General features: G+C 38.9%; 1 protein-coding gene across 1 annotated transcript; it reads left to right on the top strand.

Moving 5' to 3' along the window:
* The first annotated feature begins 744 nt into the window (after positions 1-744).
* On the top strand, positions 745-8,303 carry urod (uroporphyrinogen decarboxylase). Its single transcript, XM_018677571.2, has 10 exons — positions 745-932; positions 2,245-2,357; positions 2,852-2,931; positions 3,107-3,169; positions 3,939-4,136; positions 4,305-4,466; positions 5,598-5,732; positions 6,243-6,343; positions 7,009-7,075; positions 7,969-8,303. Exons 1-10 carry the CDS (start codon positions 910-912, stop codon positions 8,131-8,133), a joined length of 1,107 nt encoding a protein of 368 aa, XP_018533087.1. The 5' UTR covers positions 745-909; the 3' UTR covers positions 8,134-8,303.
* The last annotated feature ends 9,281 nt before the right edge of the window (positions 8,304-17,584 follow it).

Raw genomic sequence — 17,584 nt, 5'->3', positions numbered from 1 at the left:
TACAGTATCAGGCAAATGAATGAGTTGTTTGATGGTTTGATGGTTTGTCATTTAACGATTATTTGAGTTGTATGCTTGTTGCATGCATTGCATGGAATGCAGTAATGTCTGTCAATGTCATATGTTTAACTCTTATTTAAGAAATGTAGTTGTCAGTCTTACTTTGAAAGCCTATCCTGAATAAAAACAAATCAATCCCATATGATTTATAGTTCAGATTTTTATTCATATAATTTGCCGAATTGCATCTATAGTTAATACCAGAGCTTTAATGAATGAATGGGAGGCAGCTTGTCCTGATGCCTTTGTTTCCTAGACTACATTCATAGACAGACAATTATGTAGGATTTCACTAATGTGTATTAATTGAATAAAGTTAATTGTGTATTCAGTCTATATGAATAAAAAACATGTTTTATAAGAAACAAAAAATCAGTTGGTCAATGGCAAGTGGCTCTAAACTTACAATGTTTATCTTTTACAATAATTTTAGACCATGCAACACAGGAAGAAAGTGAGGAGAGGGAGGGTGATGGGAGCATTTGGAACATGTATTTTAACTGTTTTTATTTGCAGAAAACAGTTTTTGTAGAGACGTTTTCCTAAATCTTATATTTAACAATTTAATATTTTGTAAAAATGTAAAGAAACCGAAAAACTTGTCATCAGTTATTTTTTAACCAATACTTAAAATAACTAAGGAAATAAATCTTTTATTTTGGAACCCACACTGGTTTCCCGGTCTGGTCACATGACCTTCCAAGATGGCCGCGCCCTGGAGTGCAGTGGTGTAGCAGTTGTGCAAGCCAGTGTAAATGACAGTTGAGGAGCCGCGGGTCGCAGCTGACATCTCCAGATAGATAGAGAGGAGCGCCTGGGAAAGGCTGGTACCTCCTCAGCCCTGCCGACATGAGCAAGGACACTTTAATACTGTAAGTAGCTCTGGTATCAACGTGTTATAAAGGTTAGCGATTTGGCTACAAACTGTCAAAGCAGGGTGACGTCCTGGAACTTACCTCCGTCATTCTCATGAAAACATTTTTTCTTTTCTCGTGAACTGAATGTAGCGTCTTCTTCACTGTTTATAATCTCATACTCACAAAAAAGTGTGTTCTGGTCATCGATCCTACATATTAATCCTGATAAGCGCAGCCCTCCGTTTCATGGGGAACTTCCTTTAAGTTTTAAGTAATTTGATATTGTCTCTCTCATATTTTTTGGTGAATCCCTCTTGCAACACGAGTTATCAGCTTTAACGAGTCACTTGGATATTCTGATTAATTCGGCATATACATAATCCTTTAGTGAATTATTCATTCATCCTCTTAGTCTAAACTTGCTCAACTTTTAATATGCCTTTCAGTGAAAGAACATGGATTTTTGGTAATAATTGTTACTGCGGTGTTTGTGTAAATAGTGGGTCACAACACAAAAATATCCCATATAAAAACAAGCACTGCCCCTTTATGCATTTCTTTTAATAGCAGTCATGCTGTGTGTTATATATCACAATTAAAGTGAACTGAATTCAAGTTAAATAAAGTTAACCTAATTAGTTTCCATTGGAGTTTTTAGTGGTTGATCCCATCTAACAGTTAGATTTCCATTTTAGTTTGAATTTCAGTCAGGTTGTGATGCATCACTGATAAATAAAAGATGTCTGTCATTCAACCGTTTTTCTGCTGCTGGGTCTTGATAAGAGAGCAGAGGAGTGTTATCTCCCAGAATCACTCTGTCACTGGATGCCCAGTATGATTGCTGAGGAAAGGGAGGTGTATGCTTGTGTTTTAGATAACAGAAGCTCACCACTGCATTGAAGCCCTCAGTTTATAGTGATTAGGGCACTGACTGCCAAACCCAGTTCTGATAAACAGGAATGGCTTTTTGTCATTTAAACTTGTATTGTGAGTGTGTACTGGACTGTTACTGCAAACATTAAAGCAACAATTAGCATCAGTTTGTTCTACAGTACAGCATGGTAGAAAGCTCTCTTGGTAAAATTAGTGTGAATAAAAAAGAAATGGAGGTCAATAGGAGTAATGATCGTGACTTCTAGACCACCAAAAGAAGCGTCACATCTCTGTGCCTTTGTGTTAACATTAATAGTATTTCATGCGTGCACTGGGGGCTGCATGTGTTCTGGTGCTGGGTATTGTTTTTATGGCTCTGATTTCCTGTGGTTACTTTATTATTACATTATTGTAATCCACAACTGCACTTGGTTGTGTTTTCTTTTCCATTCAGCCCAAAGGACTTTCCTCAGCTCCAAAATGATACATTCCTGCGAGCGGCGCGAGGAGAAGAGACTGAACATGTTCCGGTGTGGTGTATGAGACAGGCTGGAAGATATCTGCCAGGTGTTGTCTTGTGATTCAGTTTAGAATACATTTCCAACATTTCACATTTCTTTTTTACAACAGATATTTTGACTCATTATAGTAAGAAAATGATGGCTCTTCCATGTGAGTGTCCCAGTGAGACATGACAATGTGCCTTTTTTTTCCAGAATATATGCATGCATATATCTCTACCTGTATTTTCAGACTGCATATATTCCAATATCTTTGTCTCATACCTTAATTTCACAAATTATTTTACTAAATTGTCCAGCATATTCTATGTCCCAGTATGCACATTTTCAGCACATACTATTATTGTCATTAATATATATATATATATATATATATATATTATATATATATATTTTATTTTTTTTTTTTTTTTTTTTTTTTTTTTATTATTTATTTTTTATTTTTTTTTTTTTTTTTTTTACGGTCATTTGGAACATTTTCGACAGTGTGTCCATATTATATTCTGACCTCAGTATCCTGGTGGGGAATCTGTTTTGCAGAGTTTCGTGAGTCCAGAGCAGGGAAGGACTTCTTTGAGACATGTCGGTCACCAGAGGCCTGCTGTGAGCTCACTCTGCAGGTATGACCCTGAATTCATACAGAAAGATCTGATCTCAAAGTAGCGTTACATTGTGATGGAGGGATTAATAGAATATCATCAGGACGTTGCCTTGAGATAACAAACTGCAATCCGTGTTTTCATAGAAGTTATCCCTTTCCTTTTTTTAAAGACTCCTACTTTTCTCTGCTTTCAGCCTCTGAGACGTTTTCCCTTCGATGCTGCCATCATCTTCTCTGACATCCTGGTTGTCCCACAGGTAAGAACAACAAGAGCAGTCTCCTTCTTTATTATGTTTACCACCACACAGATCATATTTCTCTGTCAAATTCTCTGTATTATTTAAACTTACAGTTGTCAGTGTTTTTAGTTATAACATTGAGTCAAATGACCACATGTGATTTTAAAGGGATTTGCCTATGGAGCATTTAAGCTTCTTTTAGCTAACTATTTTATAGTGTCATACAGTTCACAAATGATCAGAGCTCTGAGGAGAATGAACACTGGACTTGAAGTCATAAGATGAACAGGAACAGAACTTTATTAACCAGTTTTATGTGCTGGCTGTGTATTTCTCTGCTTGCTCTGCCCCCTAGTGGCCACATTGTTGCATACCCGTACCTGTGATGTGGAGTGATTGAACTATTGCCAAAATGTCTAAATCATCCACATGAAAACCATTGCATTTTTTAATGATACTAAATTGGTTAGGTACTTTGGGGAACTTTTAATCCATCAATCTAGTACGACTGAGCAGCTAGGCATTCATTTTCAAGGAAATATATGAGTGTGTGGATTCTCCTTTAATGTGTTCCAGAGAGTAAACCAGATATTAAGAGTCAGGTATTTCTTTTGTTCATTTAGAATTTGGGATGATTTTAGTGTCTGTGATCTTATCTTTAAGCAAGTCCATCATCAGGACAGTTTGTTGACAAACATGGCTCAATATGTCTCTCCATCTGTATCAAATTGCAGCCATCTGTCAAATATTCTTTGTGTCTTTATTTGTTCATCCTCCTCCCTCCTAGGCCATGGGTATGGATGTCCAGATGGTGCCAGGTAAAGGGCCTACATTCCCAGAGCCCCTGAAGGAGCCAGAAGACCTGCAGAGACTGCGCGTCAAAGTGGATGTGGCCAAAGAGCTGGGCTACGTCTTCAAAGCCATCACGCTGACCAGGCACAAGATAGAGGGCAAAGTGCCACTCATAGGATTCACTGGAGCTCCGGTGAGAGATGACGCAGACTCAGTATTCTGATGCACTGGGCTGGAAATAGAATTTGATTGTTTAGGTTATTAAGTTTAAAATGATAAATGCTGTCAAACTCAAAAAAAGGGAAATGATGTTAAAGTTTTCTGTTTCTTTCTCTCTCCTCTTTGGTGCATCCCTCCACAGTGGACATTGATGTCCTACATGATAGAAGGCGGAGGCTCCAACACCCACTCTAAGGCGAAGCGTTGGCTGTACCGACACCCTGAGGCCAGCCACATGCTGCTGAGGATGCTGACAGACGTGATAGTGGAGTATCTGCTGGGACAGGTGGCAGCTGGAGCTCAGGTCAGACCCCACTGCCTTCCATCCATCCGAGTTACATTGCTACACTTTTTATTCTGCTGCAATATTAACTTCATATCAGTGGATATTAAGTCATTTTTGTGTGACTTACCCAGCTGAAAGAAATAGCATGCAGGCTTTCTGATGAGTGGATAGCTGATAGTTAACACCAACAACAACAAAAAGCTTGAGAAGCAGACCTCACAGATTCAGTATGATGTGTATAGTATGGAGTGTTTAAGAGGCGGACATAAATACTATTTGCTGATTGTGACTCTCCTTATGGAAGTAAACTTGCGTCTCTGTATCAGCACAAAATCCAGGTGAGGCAGCATTTTTCTTTTCATTTTTTTCCCTGAGAAATTGAGTCTCAAAGCACAAACCTGGATTATTACACACAGTCTAGACAGTTTCATATTTCGTTTTCAGTATTTGGGGCAGCAGAGCAGTTTTAGAGCATTTGTCCTACCTGGAGAACAAGGGTTCAGGTCCCTCAGTGATACTGAGCACCTACTCTGCCTGACCTCTGACTTTCCTGCAGAAGACTGGGTGAAAGTGAAATCATTATTTTAGCACTTTACAGTGACTTTGAGAGGATTTTATGCTTTTCTTGCTCGGCATGCAAGATGTGCTAAAACAAATATTAAAGGTGCTGCAATAAGGTCCAAACTGTAAAACATCTTCTCTACTTAAAATAATATGACTTCAAAAAGGAGGTTTGAATACAACAAAGGCAGACCAACATAAATGAGTTAAGTTTAATGTATCATTTGGTCTCCTGAACGCTTACTTTGGGAAGACGTGTCACACAGTCACTATGTTTGTTAATTATTCATTGGACATCATTTCACATGTTTCCTAGCAACCAATTATGAAAGTTTTTATTTGCTAGGACATTCTTTAAGTTGTAATGGTTCAACCTGATTTCCTGTAAATCACCAGTAACTAACCAGTATGTATTGTATTAAAGTGAAGTTTTTATGAAATATGTCTACTGTTGTTACAATTAGGTAATATGCTGCAAATGCGAAAAGGTGTGAAAAATAATCTAAATAAGAAGAAATAATCACCTGGATTCATTCAGGTTAACTAAAACTAAATTCCCTTATTTCCTGTGCTGTGTGTGTTTTTCAGGCTCTGCAGGTGTTTGAGTCCCACGCCGGAATTCTGGGACCTGTTGAGTTTAAAGAGTTCTCTCTGCCTTACCTCCGAGACATCGCTCGCCGTGTCAAGGATAAACTGAAGGAGGCAGGACAGGATGTTCCCATGGTGAGAGATAGATAAGAAATAAACAACTAAACTTGCCTTTATCCCGATGTATAAATGTGTACAAATCTATAAACATGCAATACACACTAGTATACATATCAACATGAAACCATTTCAAAAGACATACTTCTGCATGTGCTGTTTCATCTGTACCTGACATGAAGAGCTAATGATGAACACATACACAGAGAGGAAAACAAGTCAGCAGTGACAACACTTGTATTTATTTATTTATCTGCTGCATTATAATGTTTATTCTCTTGTAATAATTGCTTTCTGTATTAGTTTCAATACTGTGTTCTATTCTTATCAGCACTCTGTTGCTTCAGCATCATCGTTTCCCAAGAGGGATCATTAAAGATTCATTTGATCTGATGGAAATAACTTTTGTACTTGATTACCAGCAGATGGCAGCATTCACCAAAAATGGCACACACTGATATGTGTAAAAGTTGCTTTGAAAATCTGTTCATTTGTGTGTGTGTGTGTGTGTCTGTGTGTGTGTTCCAGATTGCATTTGCAAAGGATGCTCACTACGGGTTGGAAGATCTCTCTCAGTCTCATTATGAGGTAGTCGGGCTGGACTGGACCATTGACCCACGATCAGCACGGTAACACACATCAATACAAACAGCTGTTTTGACTTTACCACTGATATCTACCCAGTAATTATAATAAGATTAATAATCTAGTTATATATGATATAGTTATAGATATAATAAAGAGATATTTTGGTCCTAAGATGACAAATGAAATGACCCAAAATTCTAAATACAAACTGAATCCTCTAACTCCAGTGATCAGAGAATTTCTTCTCTGCACAAGATCTGTGTTAAATATGCCACATCAGCCCATTGGCTATTTGTCAGAGAAGTTTGAATTTCAACCTGAGCTGGCTCCTCTGGTTGTAGTTTGTGACACTGTCAAATATCTCCGGAATGTGAGCTTAGAAAAGGATCAATATATGAATCTCTTTGTTCAAAAGCACATACAGCTACAGCCTCAGAATTCATTGTCACCACACTCAGACAGTTTGAAGCTAAATGGAAGCTGAATCCATCTCAGGCTTGCAGCGAGTTGAAGCACAAATCATGAACCACACTGTGGCATTTCCTGAGGAGCAGGTTAACCATTACTGACCCCTCCCTCGTCCCTGGTTTGTCACAGGGTGCAGCATTTATGTCAACAAACTGTCTATGCTTTCCGCTCTACTCATCAAATACTTAACCTGTTGGTTAAAGGATTACCCTGTGTGTCCTGTCATGTGTGTATTCAGGGAGCGCACAGGAGGGAAGGTCAGCCTGCAGGGAAACATGGACCCTTGTGCTCTCTACGCTCCAAAGGTAACCTCCACCCCCCAGTTTGGTTTAAACCTACAGACAGAAATGTAATTTTCTTTTATGTTTCACAGTTTTTTTTTATCAGCTTCTGTTAATTTTGAAAAAAAAAAAAAAAACTGAACACTTCTGAAACAATTGCAAAAAACCTCCCACTCATCCTCAGTATCCTGTCTTTGTAAAAGGAGACATTTACCAATCAACACGAGCATGAGCACGTAGAAATATAATTACAGATGTAAAAAAAAAATTTTAAATTATGGATTTTAAAATATATATAAAAACTACTTAAATACACACATAAGTAGGTAAAACTATAAAAATGTACATTGCAGACAAAAAAGGCCATTACCTTTAACAGATGTAATGTAAGTAAGCCCTCAAAAAAATTTCTGTTACTAATATGTTATAAAACGTGTAACTGGCCTTTATTATGTGGTTTAACCTGAGCTCCAGAGTTTTCTTTTAGGGAATAACCAAGCTCCTAATCTTTGAGAGTGATAGATGACAGTTAAGTTTTAGTATTGTTTTCCTTGCCAAAAAAAAAAAAAAAAAAAGAAAGGAAGGAAATGTTGTCTTTGTCAACTGATACTATTTTCAGCACCCCTGCATACATGCTGAGAATTCTATTTTCATTCTGCAGTACTTCAGTCTGTTGATTCATATGTTTCTTCTTAATACACTGACGTGTTGTAATTCATTCTGACAAACTGTTGTTTACACACACTGTATGGCAATTTATAACTATCCACCAACTCATCTGACCCAGTTAGATGGTCAGACTTACTACAGATATACTAAAGTTATATCAATAGTAGTAGTGCAATAGTTGAACCATGACTCATCTAAAAGGTCCGCCAGTTGATCCTTAAGTATAACCCTCTGTCTCCTCTCCTCAGGAGCGCATTTCAGACATCGTGAAGAAGATGCTGGAGGGTTTCGGCACGAGAGGCTACATTGCCAACCTGGGCCACGGCCTTTACCCCGACATGGACCCAGAGAACGTGGGCGCCTTCGTCGAAGCTGTGCACCAGCACTCTAAACAGATGATCAAACAGATGTAAAGATAGATGTGTCTGTGTGAAGGAGTGTATTAGCTAAAAATGCTGATAATTGTGATGGAAAAAATGTACAACAATGTAATATTTTATTAAAAACTATGAAGTATGAAGTAGTGAGCGTTGGTGGTGGAATACAAAAGGGCAACATTAAAAGGAAAAATGTTACTGCTTCATATCTGTTTTCAGCAGCAAAATCCATTTCTAGAGATTTATATGATTCCATGAGATTTTTACATTTTCACTGTGGGCTTCTACAAGAGGCTGCCAATGAACGACGGCTAGGGAGAAAAAAAATGCCTTAATATTGTGGCACAAAAAACATCAAAATCAAAATGTATGTTGACATAAAGCACATTCTTGTCTAGTGTAGATTTTCAGGATAAACCACATGGTTTTCTAAGACATGATTCTCTGTTCATCTTTAATATGTTGATCTGACAGGAGTGGATTATGTGTTTGGATTGGAATGGGATGACATCATTATTGCGAGTACATGTACATTATAAATGCATTTTAAGTGGAATGGGATTGTATTTTTATTAATATTGTATCTATTCATAAATGCTTTGACTTGCAGATGAAAAATATTCTTTTATGTAGTACTTACCCAGTCAAACTCACAAAATGTGACTGTAGAAATACAAATACAGACAAACCTTTATAACCTCTTAATAGCTATAAACCACTTCAATCAAAACTGAGCTCTTTGTCAGTAGTTTCTGTCTCAAAAGCCCTTGAAGCAAAAACCAAAAAGGATTCAAACTGCTGTGAAAACAAAAGTTGGTGATCTGGAAAAATACTTTCAGCAAGGGACACACAGCTGCAGTTATAAAATCTATTTTCTTTTTTTTTTTTTCATCTTTATGGAAAAATGTCAGCACACAGTAGCTGATGAATCCTCCATCTAACATCTTAACAGTGAACAAGTCCCCTGCTGGATCTCAGCAGGAAGAGTTTTATTTTTACTCCTGTGGATACAAAATCTTCAGAAAATTGCATATAATGAGAAGATGGTGTTTTTGTTTTTCACACTAAATCTGTTTTTATCTTTGGTTTATTTTATCAACTCAGACTTGTGCACAAAGTGGTTTATGAGGTAATGAGTGTAATCATCCTGAGAGGTTGTATACATGTGAGTGCAGTTTTCCAGAATATTAAAGCCTACATATGTATGTATCTCAGTAATTTAATTTTTGGTGAACTGTATCTTTCTTTGTATTTTATATGATTAGATTCTCTGAGAGAAACATACTCAACCACAAAATCTGATTTATGCTCTTCTATATCACGTGAATGCTAGTAGCAGCTAAAGTAGGCCTGAGCTGCTACTCTTAAGTAAAGTCTGGAAAGCTAACTTCTTCCCAACACCACAACCCTACAATTTTTTTTGTCTTCGAACTTGTAGTTTGTATAAGCTTTATACAACAAATTTCATAAATGTAGCACTACAACTCAAACCATGTAAACACTGAGGTGTAAAAGCAGCACTTTTTGTTTATTGGTTCACCTAGCGCCATCATCTGGTCAAAATTTCACTTTGGTTTATGACCAAATTCCTGCAAAGCTAAAGATATTACCAACAGCCTCATCTGTAATTTGTGTGTAGCGCTAATGAGCAAATGTTAGCATGCTAACCTGCTAAACTAAGGTGGTGAATGTGGTAAACATGCTAAATATCAGCATGCTAACATAAAGCTACATTCCCACCTTTTGTCTATCCTTACTCCTCTTACTCTGACATCTACCTCACATGTGAGCATTGTAAATGAACAGAAATAGCATAAAATCATTGACCTATGTGCTCTTACTTCTGGTTATTGGTATCATTTAGCTTGTTCTACTGATCCACTTGAAGGTCCCACTGGATAAAAGTGCCTAAATACTTTAAAGCTCATTTTATAAACCCACTTATAGACTTTCTGTTTGTTTTGATGGATTATACATCAGAGTTGTTGTTCCACAGTCGAGTGTGGGGACTGGTTTGAGGCTAAGGCCTGGCCCAGAAAATGGGACAGAGACGTGACGGTTACTGGAGCTTTAACTGGGACAGAAGTGAGACGCTGTCCTGCCTGAAGGTGTGGGAGCAGGTTTTTATCACCCAGTCTGAAGTCCCTTGAGACATGCTTTGTAAGGATGATCTATATAAATAAACAGTACCATTTACCTCTGGAACAACTTTAACTGATTCTAATGACAGAGTATTTTGTGTAGGTTTTTCCTCTAGCTTTAAAAAGCTGTGAGTACCACCATGACTATAAATAAGAAAGAAGCTTTGAGGAATGTACAATGTTCTGACAAGCTTACATAATTTGTAGATATTTCACACTTGGCAAAGTCCTTTATAGTTTGAAAAATTCACAGTGGTGCTGCCATTTGGTATCATCACACTGTGTAGTTAAATCCAAGTGATAACCACCACTGCTGAGTGTTGAAGTGTTGATCCTGTGATGGCAGCTGGAGTCAGGCCCCAAGACAAGTCAGGCTGGCTATATTGAAGTCAGTAGACCCTAGAAATACTAATTAAGCAACCTGGAGATATAAAAGCCAAATAACAAATATTTATTGTGGCTGTAATGTTCCCTCCAGTTTTCCATCTTGCTGTTATTGTGTCACTGTCAGACTTCACCGTCTTTCACAAACTTTGTAGCTCCAGCAACAAACAGTGATTGATGGTAAGTCTATGTGTCACAGTTACAGCTGTTGAGAATATAAGATGGTGTACAGGGTTGTAGGGGCTGAATCTAAAATACTAGGCTTCATTTACTGATGGTACCTCACCTGTAAGTTTGGCTTGGATGCTAAACACTAAAATTAATGGGTTGTTTGAGTGAAGGCTTAAGTGACTGGGACTGGATTGACTGATATACTGTAGATGACTATGAAAAAAGGACATTCTAAGTCATTTTACCTTGTTATGCCGCAAGGTGAACTTGAAATTGTGCAGAAGTGTTAAAAGAAATATTGTGTAGAATTATATTATCACTTAAAATTTATAGATCATGCATCCAATGAAAGTTCACCTCCATGGTAATCTAATTGAATATAATATTTTTTCACATAAAATCATCAAGTGAAAAAGTAAAAGACAGAGTCAGTAATGTGAGGAAAGTTAAAATCAGTTGGACTCATCACCGCCTACTACTACTATCACAACCACCAGTGAGATGCTAGATAAACTGTGGAAGCAGTAACATCCAATCACAACCCTCAAGGTCACTGTCTCCATGTGAATTTAACAATTTAGTGAACTGAACAAGAATACATTTTATTAAACTGAATTTGGCTTAAAATAAAATCGTGCATTATTACTGTAATCAGAGTAGAGGCTCTTTACATGAGGAAAAAAAGATCAGTTAATCCCAAATTGTGTTTTTCTCTGTGAGGCAGTTAAGAACGTCAGATAAGCAGATTCTAGTAAATCCGGTTGTTGTTGTTGCTGCTGCTGATGATGTTGTTGTGAAGGATTCCAATAAAAATCATAACATCACGTGACCAGACTGGGGAAAAGGGAGGCGTTTGTGATTTCTGGGGTTCCTCCTCACTGGGGGAGGCCATGGACATCACATCTAGTTCTCTTCTTTTTTCTCTCACATTTCCTTTTTCCTCTCACTCCTCCAGTTATCAACCTCCTTCCCGTCTCTTCTTTGTTTAAATTTCCCTCCTTCTCAGCTCCCAGGTGTGACTCCTACTCATACCTTTTCCACCCCCCTCCTCTCCAGCATGTGATCCTGTATCCTGTCAACCCCTTTGCTTCCTGCTACAGTACAAATGAAGGGGTGCCTGTAATGTAATTTGTAAACTTTAAGGATTTTATTTTTATCCTTGTTGCCTTGTTGCACTGTTGCTAGCACTGTCGCCTCACAGCAGCAAGTTTCTGAGTTCTTCTCTGTGTGGAGTTTGCATGTTCTCTCTGTGTCTGCATGGATTCTCTCTGGGTACTCCAGTTTCCTCCCACAGACATGCAGGTTAATTGATGACTCTAAATTGCCTGTAAGTGTGAATGTGAGTGTGAATGGTTGTCCTCATGTGTTGGCCCTGCGATGGACTGGCGATCTGTCCAGGCTGTACCCTGCCTCTCACCCAGTGTCAGCTGGGATAGGCTCCAGCCCCCCCTGCAACCCTTATGGATAAGCAGTATAGAAAATCCATGAAGAACCTCTTAATGTATTGCAATCCATCAATTTATCGATTAATTTACCCCAAATCTGGGTATGGAATACATGTTTACTTCCCTGCCCCCATTAGGAAGATCGGACTGCATCACGGACTATATTAACCTCCATGGTTGCATGGACAACATTGTACCCACAAAAACAATCCACTGCTTCCCAAATAACAAGCCCTGGATTAATCGAGACGTCAGATCCCTGCTCACCCAGAGGGAACAGGATTACAAGGCTTGGGATAGAGAGGAGGCCCAACACATCCAGAGAGAGCTGAAGAGGAAGAATTAAGGAGGTGAAGAATGCATTCCAGGAGAGGGCTGAGAGTCAGGAGGACTACATGAAGGAGGTGTGGAGTGTGTTGAGGCAGGTGACTTGCCTCAGATAACAAAGGGTGGAGAGGAGTGAAGTTCTTTACCAGGTTTGACTCCCCCCTAGGGCACCAGTGCTCTCAATGACCTCAAGCCAGTGGTACTGACCTCTCACATAATGAAGACCTTTGAGAGACTGGTCCTGCAGCACTTGAGGCCCCTGATGGCAGACTCTCTGGACCCTTTACCAGGTGAACCTTGGTGTGGGTGATGCCATCATTTACATACTGCACAAGACTTAGTCTCATATGGATCTCAGAATGGTCTGAATTTCATATGGCCCAAGTGCAAAAAATGTTTTTTGACTTCTGAAGATCAATACCGTTCAGCCACTACTGCTTGCAGAGAATCTTACAGCCATGAAGGTAGACTGTGCCGTGGTATACTGGATTACAGCATCTCACCTGTAGACCAACCAGCTCCTGGGTGTGAACCTTAACAACAAACTGGACTGGTCAGACAATTGTGATGCCCTCTACAGGAAGGGCAGACAGTACTTCCAGAGGAGGCTCAGGTCATTCAGTGTGTGCAACAGGCTGCTTCAAATGTTCTATAAAACAGTGGTGACCAGTGCACTCTTGCCACTGTCGCCTAGTGCTTGCTTATGGTGGGAACTGTTGGGTCTCTATCTGTAATTATAATAATCTAAAGAGAACATCTAGACCTGTTCTAAATCATTCTCTAAATCAGCCAGTCAGTGCAGTGTTGGCACACATTGTATGGCACAGAGGACCAAGATTTATTAGGTTTTGAATACACACACAATATTCATTATTTGGATACAATCATTGTTGGTTTTAGTCTCTTCATGGTTCATTTGAATATTGTTTTCCTAACATCCTTAATCCTGAACACAGAAGAAGTACCGGATTAAGGTTAGCGGTGCAATTCCACAACAGGTGAAGGCTGTGTGTCTTTTATTCATTTTACTGCAGAACACTCTTCAGCTTCAGATGGAGGGTGGAGATGAAATGTGGAATTCAATCCTCCAAATAATTAAGACTGTACAGCAGTGAGTGGACCTCAGTGTTATTAATAAATACAACAATACATGGAGCTCAAAGCAGCTGAATTAATGTTGATGATGGGGAAAAAAGCTATTCTTGCTCAAATGAAAGCGGGCTTTCATTCATCTCTGTCCTTTGTGTTGCTGCAGTAACATAAACACAGACTCATGCACACAAGCACACACACACACACACACACACACACACACACAAAGGCTTTTGTTGTTGCCCCCCTATTGCGTAAATAGCAGAGACAAATGAACAAAAATCACCACTGATTGTCGACAGGTAAGACTGAAGAGGTTGGGACTGTGTGTCAGTGGGCCATCTGGGAACAAAGTGACAGGCTGTGTGTGAGAGAGAGAGAGAGAGAAAGAGAAAGAGGGGAGAGAGAGAGAGAAAGATGTAACAATGAATGTGTTCTCTTTAGAAATGGAGATCAATTTCCACATGGTCGCCTTTAAAGGCTTTGGCAGGAGAATAACATATAAGTGTGTGTGCGTGTGTGTTTGTATGTATTTGTGTCTATGTGTGTGGCTGGGCTTTTATGTGCTTATTTTGTGTACAGTGATTGAACAGGTGGATGTGTCTTTGTGGGTTTCTGTGTGCGTTTGAAGGAGGTCCAGGCTCCATCTCTCAGCAAATCAGCAGGCCTGAAAATCCAATCTGCCTGGAGAGACAGCAGGCTGTACATCATCTGCCATGGATGGACACTATCAGCGCTTTATCAGTGACCGCCCCCCCCCACCAAACACACACACACACATACACCACGCACACAGGCTATATATTTCAATGACCGCATGCATGAATGAACACACACATTCACACATAGCCCATTGTGACAGAGACTGATAGGCATTATTACCATAGTGGTTTGGAGGGAGGCAGAGAGAGAAGCAGAGACTCTGTCTTTAGACTGAAGACCTTGGGATGCTACACACTAATGCAGATGCTGACAGCTGTGACTGTCCCTCTTTGCTGATGATACCTTTCTATACCATCATGTTCAGCCTGTTGATTTGGACCCTGTTTGTGACCCACATGCCTGCAAAAGTTAACATTCTGTACCACAACATCACATTCTGTTGCATAAAATTGTTAATTGGGTAAAAAAAAAAAAAAAAAAAAAAAAAAAGAAGAAGCTATATGAAGAAAGGTTGAAGTTATGTGATGTTGGGGATGTTGCAGATGTGAGAATCCAGAAGGAACTGAAATATGCATTAATTCATTTGCTCATTCATTCACGCAATCATTTAATCTTTTTATCCCCTAGTAGATGGTAGCAAATTTGGTAATAAACATGACAATGCTGACTTTGAACAGTTCTATGAAACTGGGTGTTAATAGATCAATTACTTTATAGATTTCAGAAACATACATCCACCTGATATCTGTCCTTTTTCCACCACTTATACAGGTCCAGGTCATGGTGGCACCAAGCTAAATAAGACTCTGCCATTCCAGCCGAGATCTCTGAGCTCTTCAGGGAGGTACTGTCAGAACTGCAGACCAGGTGGAATGAATTTGATGTAATAGTCTCTCCATCATGGCTGTGGAAGGAAAGCAAACTAGTGTGTTAAAAAATCAAGGTTATGACAAATTAACTGTAGTTTATGTTGGTGTCAGCTTTTGCTATCACTACATGGCAAATGTTAGCATTAACAGCTGTTTACTTACCAAGAGCTTCAGCCATTGTTGGTTTTACAAGAGGTGAAAATATGGCCTCTGGCAGGTGCTACATCTTCATCCTCTCATGTTGGACTGAGAGCAGACTGGACACTACAGTGACTCACTATCATAAAGTGGTACTAAGAGAAGGGTTGGGATGGGGTTAGTTGGTTAGCATGCTTCAGCAGCAGAAAAGTGATAGAGTTTACATTTGCTGGAGAGAGCTCTTGGTGAGTACAGGAATGAAGTTGGATGCTGAACTCACAATATTTCTTCTAGGCTGCTGTGCAAATGTAGTGTTGTAGCAGTAGCAAAACTTACATAAAAACTAAATCACATGGTAAAAGTTAGGGAAACATAATTGTCATACTTAACAATAGACATATGGCTGGAAAAGAGCTGTTGTGTTGAGCTTGAATTCAACTTGTTTATAATTAATTGCATTTGGTATTATGACAGTGGTAAAACTATCAACTCTGCTTCTGATGTAATGGACAGAATAGCACAATAGCTCAATATGGAAGCAGTGTGCAAAGCATTTCAGCCAGAAGTCACAGATGGGCTGAGCCATTGTGTTTGGGACAGGAAGCACAGTAGGTCCCATCACCCAAGAGAATGAGTGTGTGGAGAGTGACCTGTAGGCTGGAGACTGGAGAGCCACACAGTCACACTCTCTGACTGTTCCAAATGTTCAGTTGGCTTGTATTTTCAGTAACTGTCCATTTGTGTGCATGTGTGTGTGTGTGTGTGTGTGTGTGTGTGTGTGAGTTTGAGAGAGAGAGAGAGACAGATTGGAGGACATGGTGCAAACTGAGGAGAAAAAGATTGAGCATACAGCAATCACTTCTCCATCTATCTGTCTGGATAATTAATATAAATCTGCTCATTTACCATCAGCCAATCAATCTAGATTTACACACATTCTCTCTCTCTCTCTCTCATCTCTCATTCACACACACACATACACACACACACACACACACACACACTGAGTCATGAGCACACTTAGCACTTCTTGATGGTCTGATTGTCTGGTTATATGGCTCTGCAGAAATCTCTAATGAATGAGAATGAAGCGGTGAAGGAGGAATAGAAGAAAAAAATATTCTGATTAGAGACAAATGAGTGAAAGATTGATGGGACTATATCACCCTCCATGTGCTTCATTTATCACTAATTCTGGGTGGCTGGGTGGATGAAAATGCAGGATTATGCCACACCAGCTGGGATACAGAGTTCTTTGCAAAATAATTTATCCATATGTTTGTGTGTGTGTGTGTGTGTGTGTGTGTGAGGAGGGGGGGGGTCACTTGCTGCTGAGTTTAAGGCATTAGACCACTCCTGAGACTTTGTGGATTCAGAACAGATATAGCTACACATCACTACATCACTACAACAACACCCAATGGGGCAGGAAACACAAATGGCTAGATGATCAGAGAGGCAATAAACAAGCCAACAATTTAGTCAGACTATTAACCACTTACGTTAAAGGTAAAACATGGAAGTGACTGCACCAGTAATGCCACCTATTATTTCTCTTCTTGCAGGTCAAAGTTGGTCTGCACACTATAATGGATGTTTCTAATGGACAGTTTTGGCAATAATGTTACTGTTCTCAAATCTGAAGAGTTGTTTAAAACCAGTCTGAGCATCTGACTGTGCAGTTCCATCTTGGTTTTAGTGATGTCACCACGTTCCTCTCTCAATAATTAACTTATGTTATTACAGTGTTACAATTACAGACGGGCGCATTAACAGAAAGATGGGTAAAAACTTCTAAAATAAGACCCAAATTGAAATAAGCTAGGATTATCCTTTAATAATAATAATGCTCATTTCTTTAACGTTGTAGCTGGTCAAGCTGGAACTCATTTTAATGATTTCATATACTTTTGGTAGGTAATCCATAATAAAGTGTTATGTTTTTATAAGATGGTCATATGTTCTTATGTAACTAAAAATAATTAGGTACAAATAAACGTAGAAGAATACTTTGTTATAATTAGTTCAAATTCAAATTTCACACTAAAGTAGAGAAAACGGATTTGTTATAACAAACCAAAGTAATGTATGGTGGTATTTTGAATATGACACCAAAAGTAAATAAATTGTGCTTTTTGCTGACATTGTAAAATGTTAGAGTGTCACTCAGGTGAGGCAGCAGAGGCACCACAAATGAACAGAACCACAACAATTCTATAATATAGTTTTAGATTAGACTGTGTGTGTTGCATATACA

This window comes from Lates calcarifer, linkage group LG4 (assembly GCF_001640805.2).
Source record: "Lates calcarifer isolate ASB-BC8 linkage group LG4, TLL_Latcal_v3, whole genome shotgun sequence".
Taxonomy (NCBI): Eukaryota; Metazoa; Chordata; class Actinopteri; family Centropomidae; genus Lates; species Lates calcarifer.
Note: the sequence above shows the minus strand (reverse complement) of the source record. Positions and strands in the feature narration are given on the sequence as shown.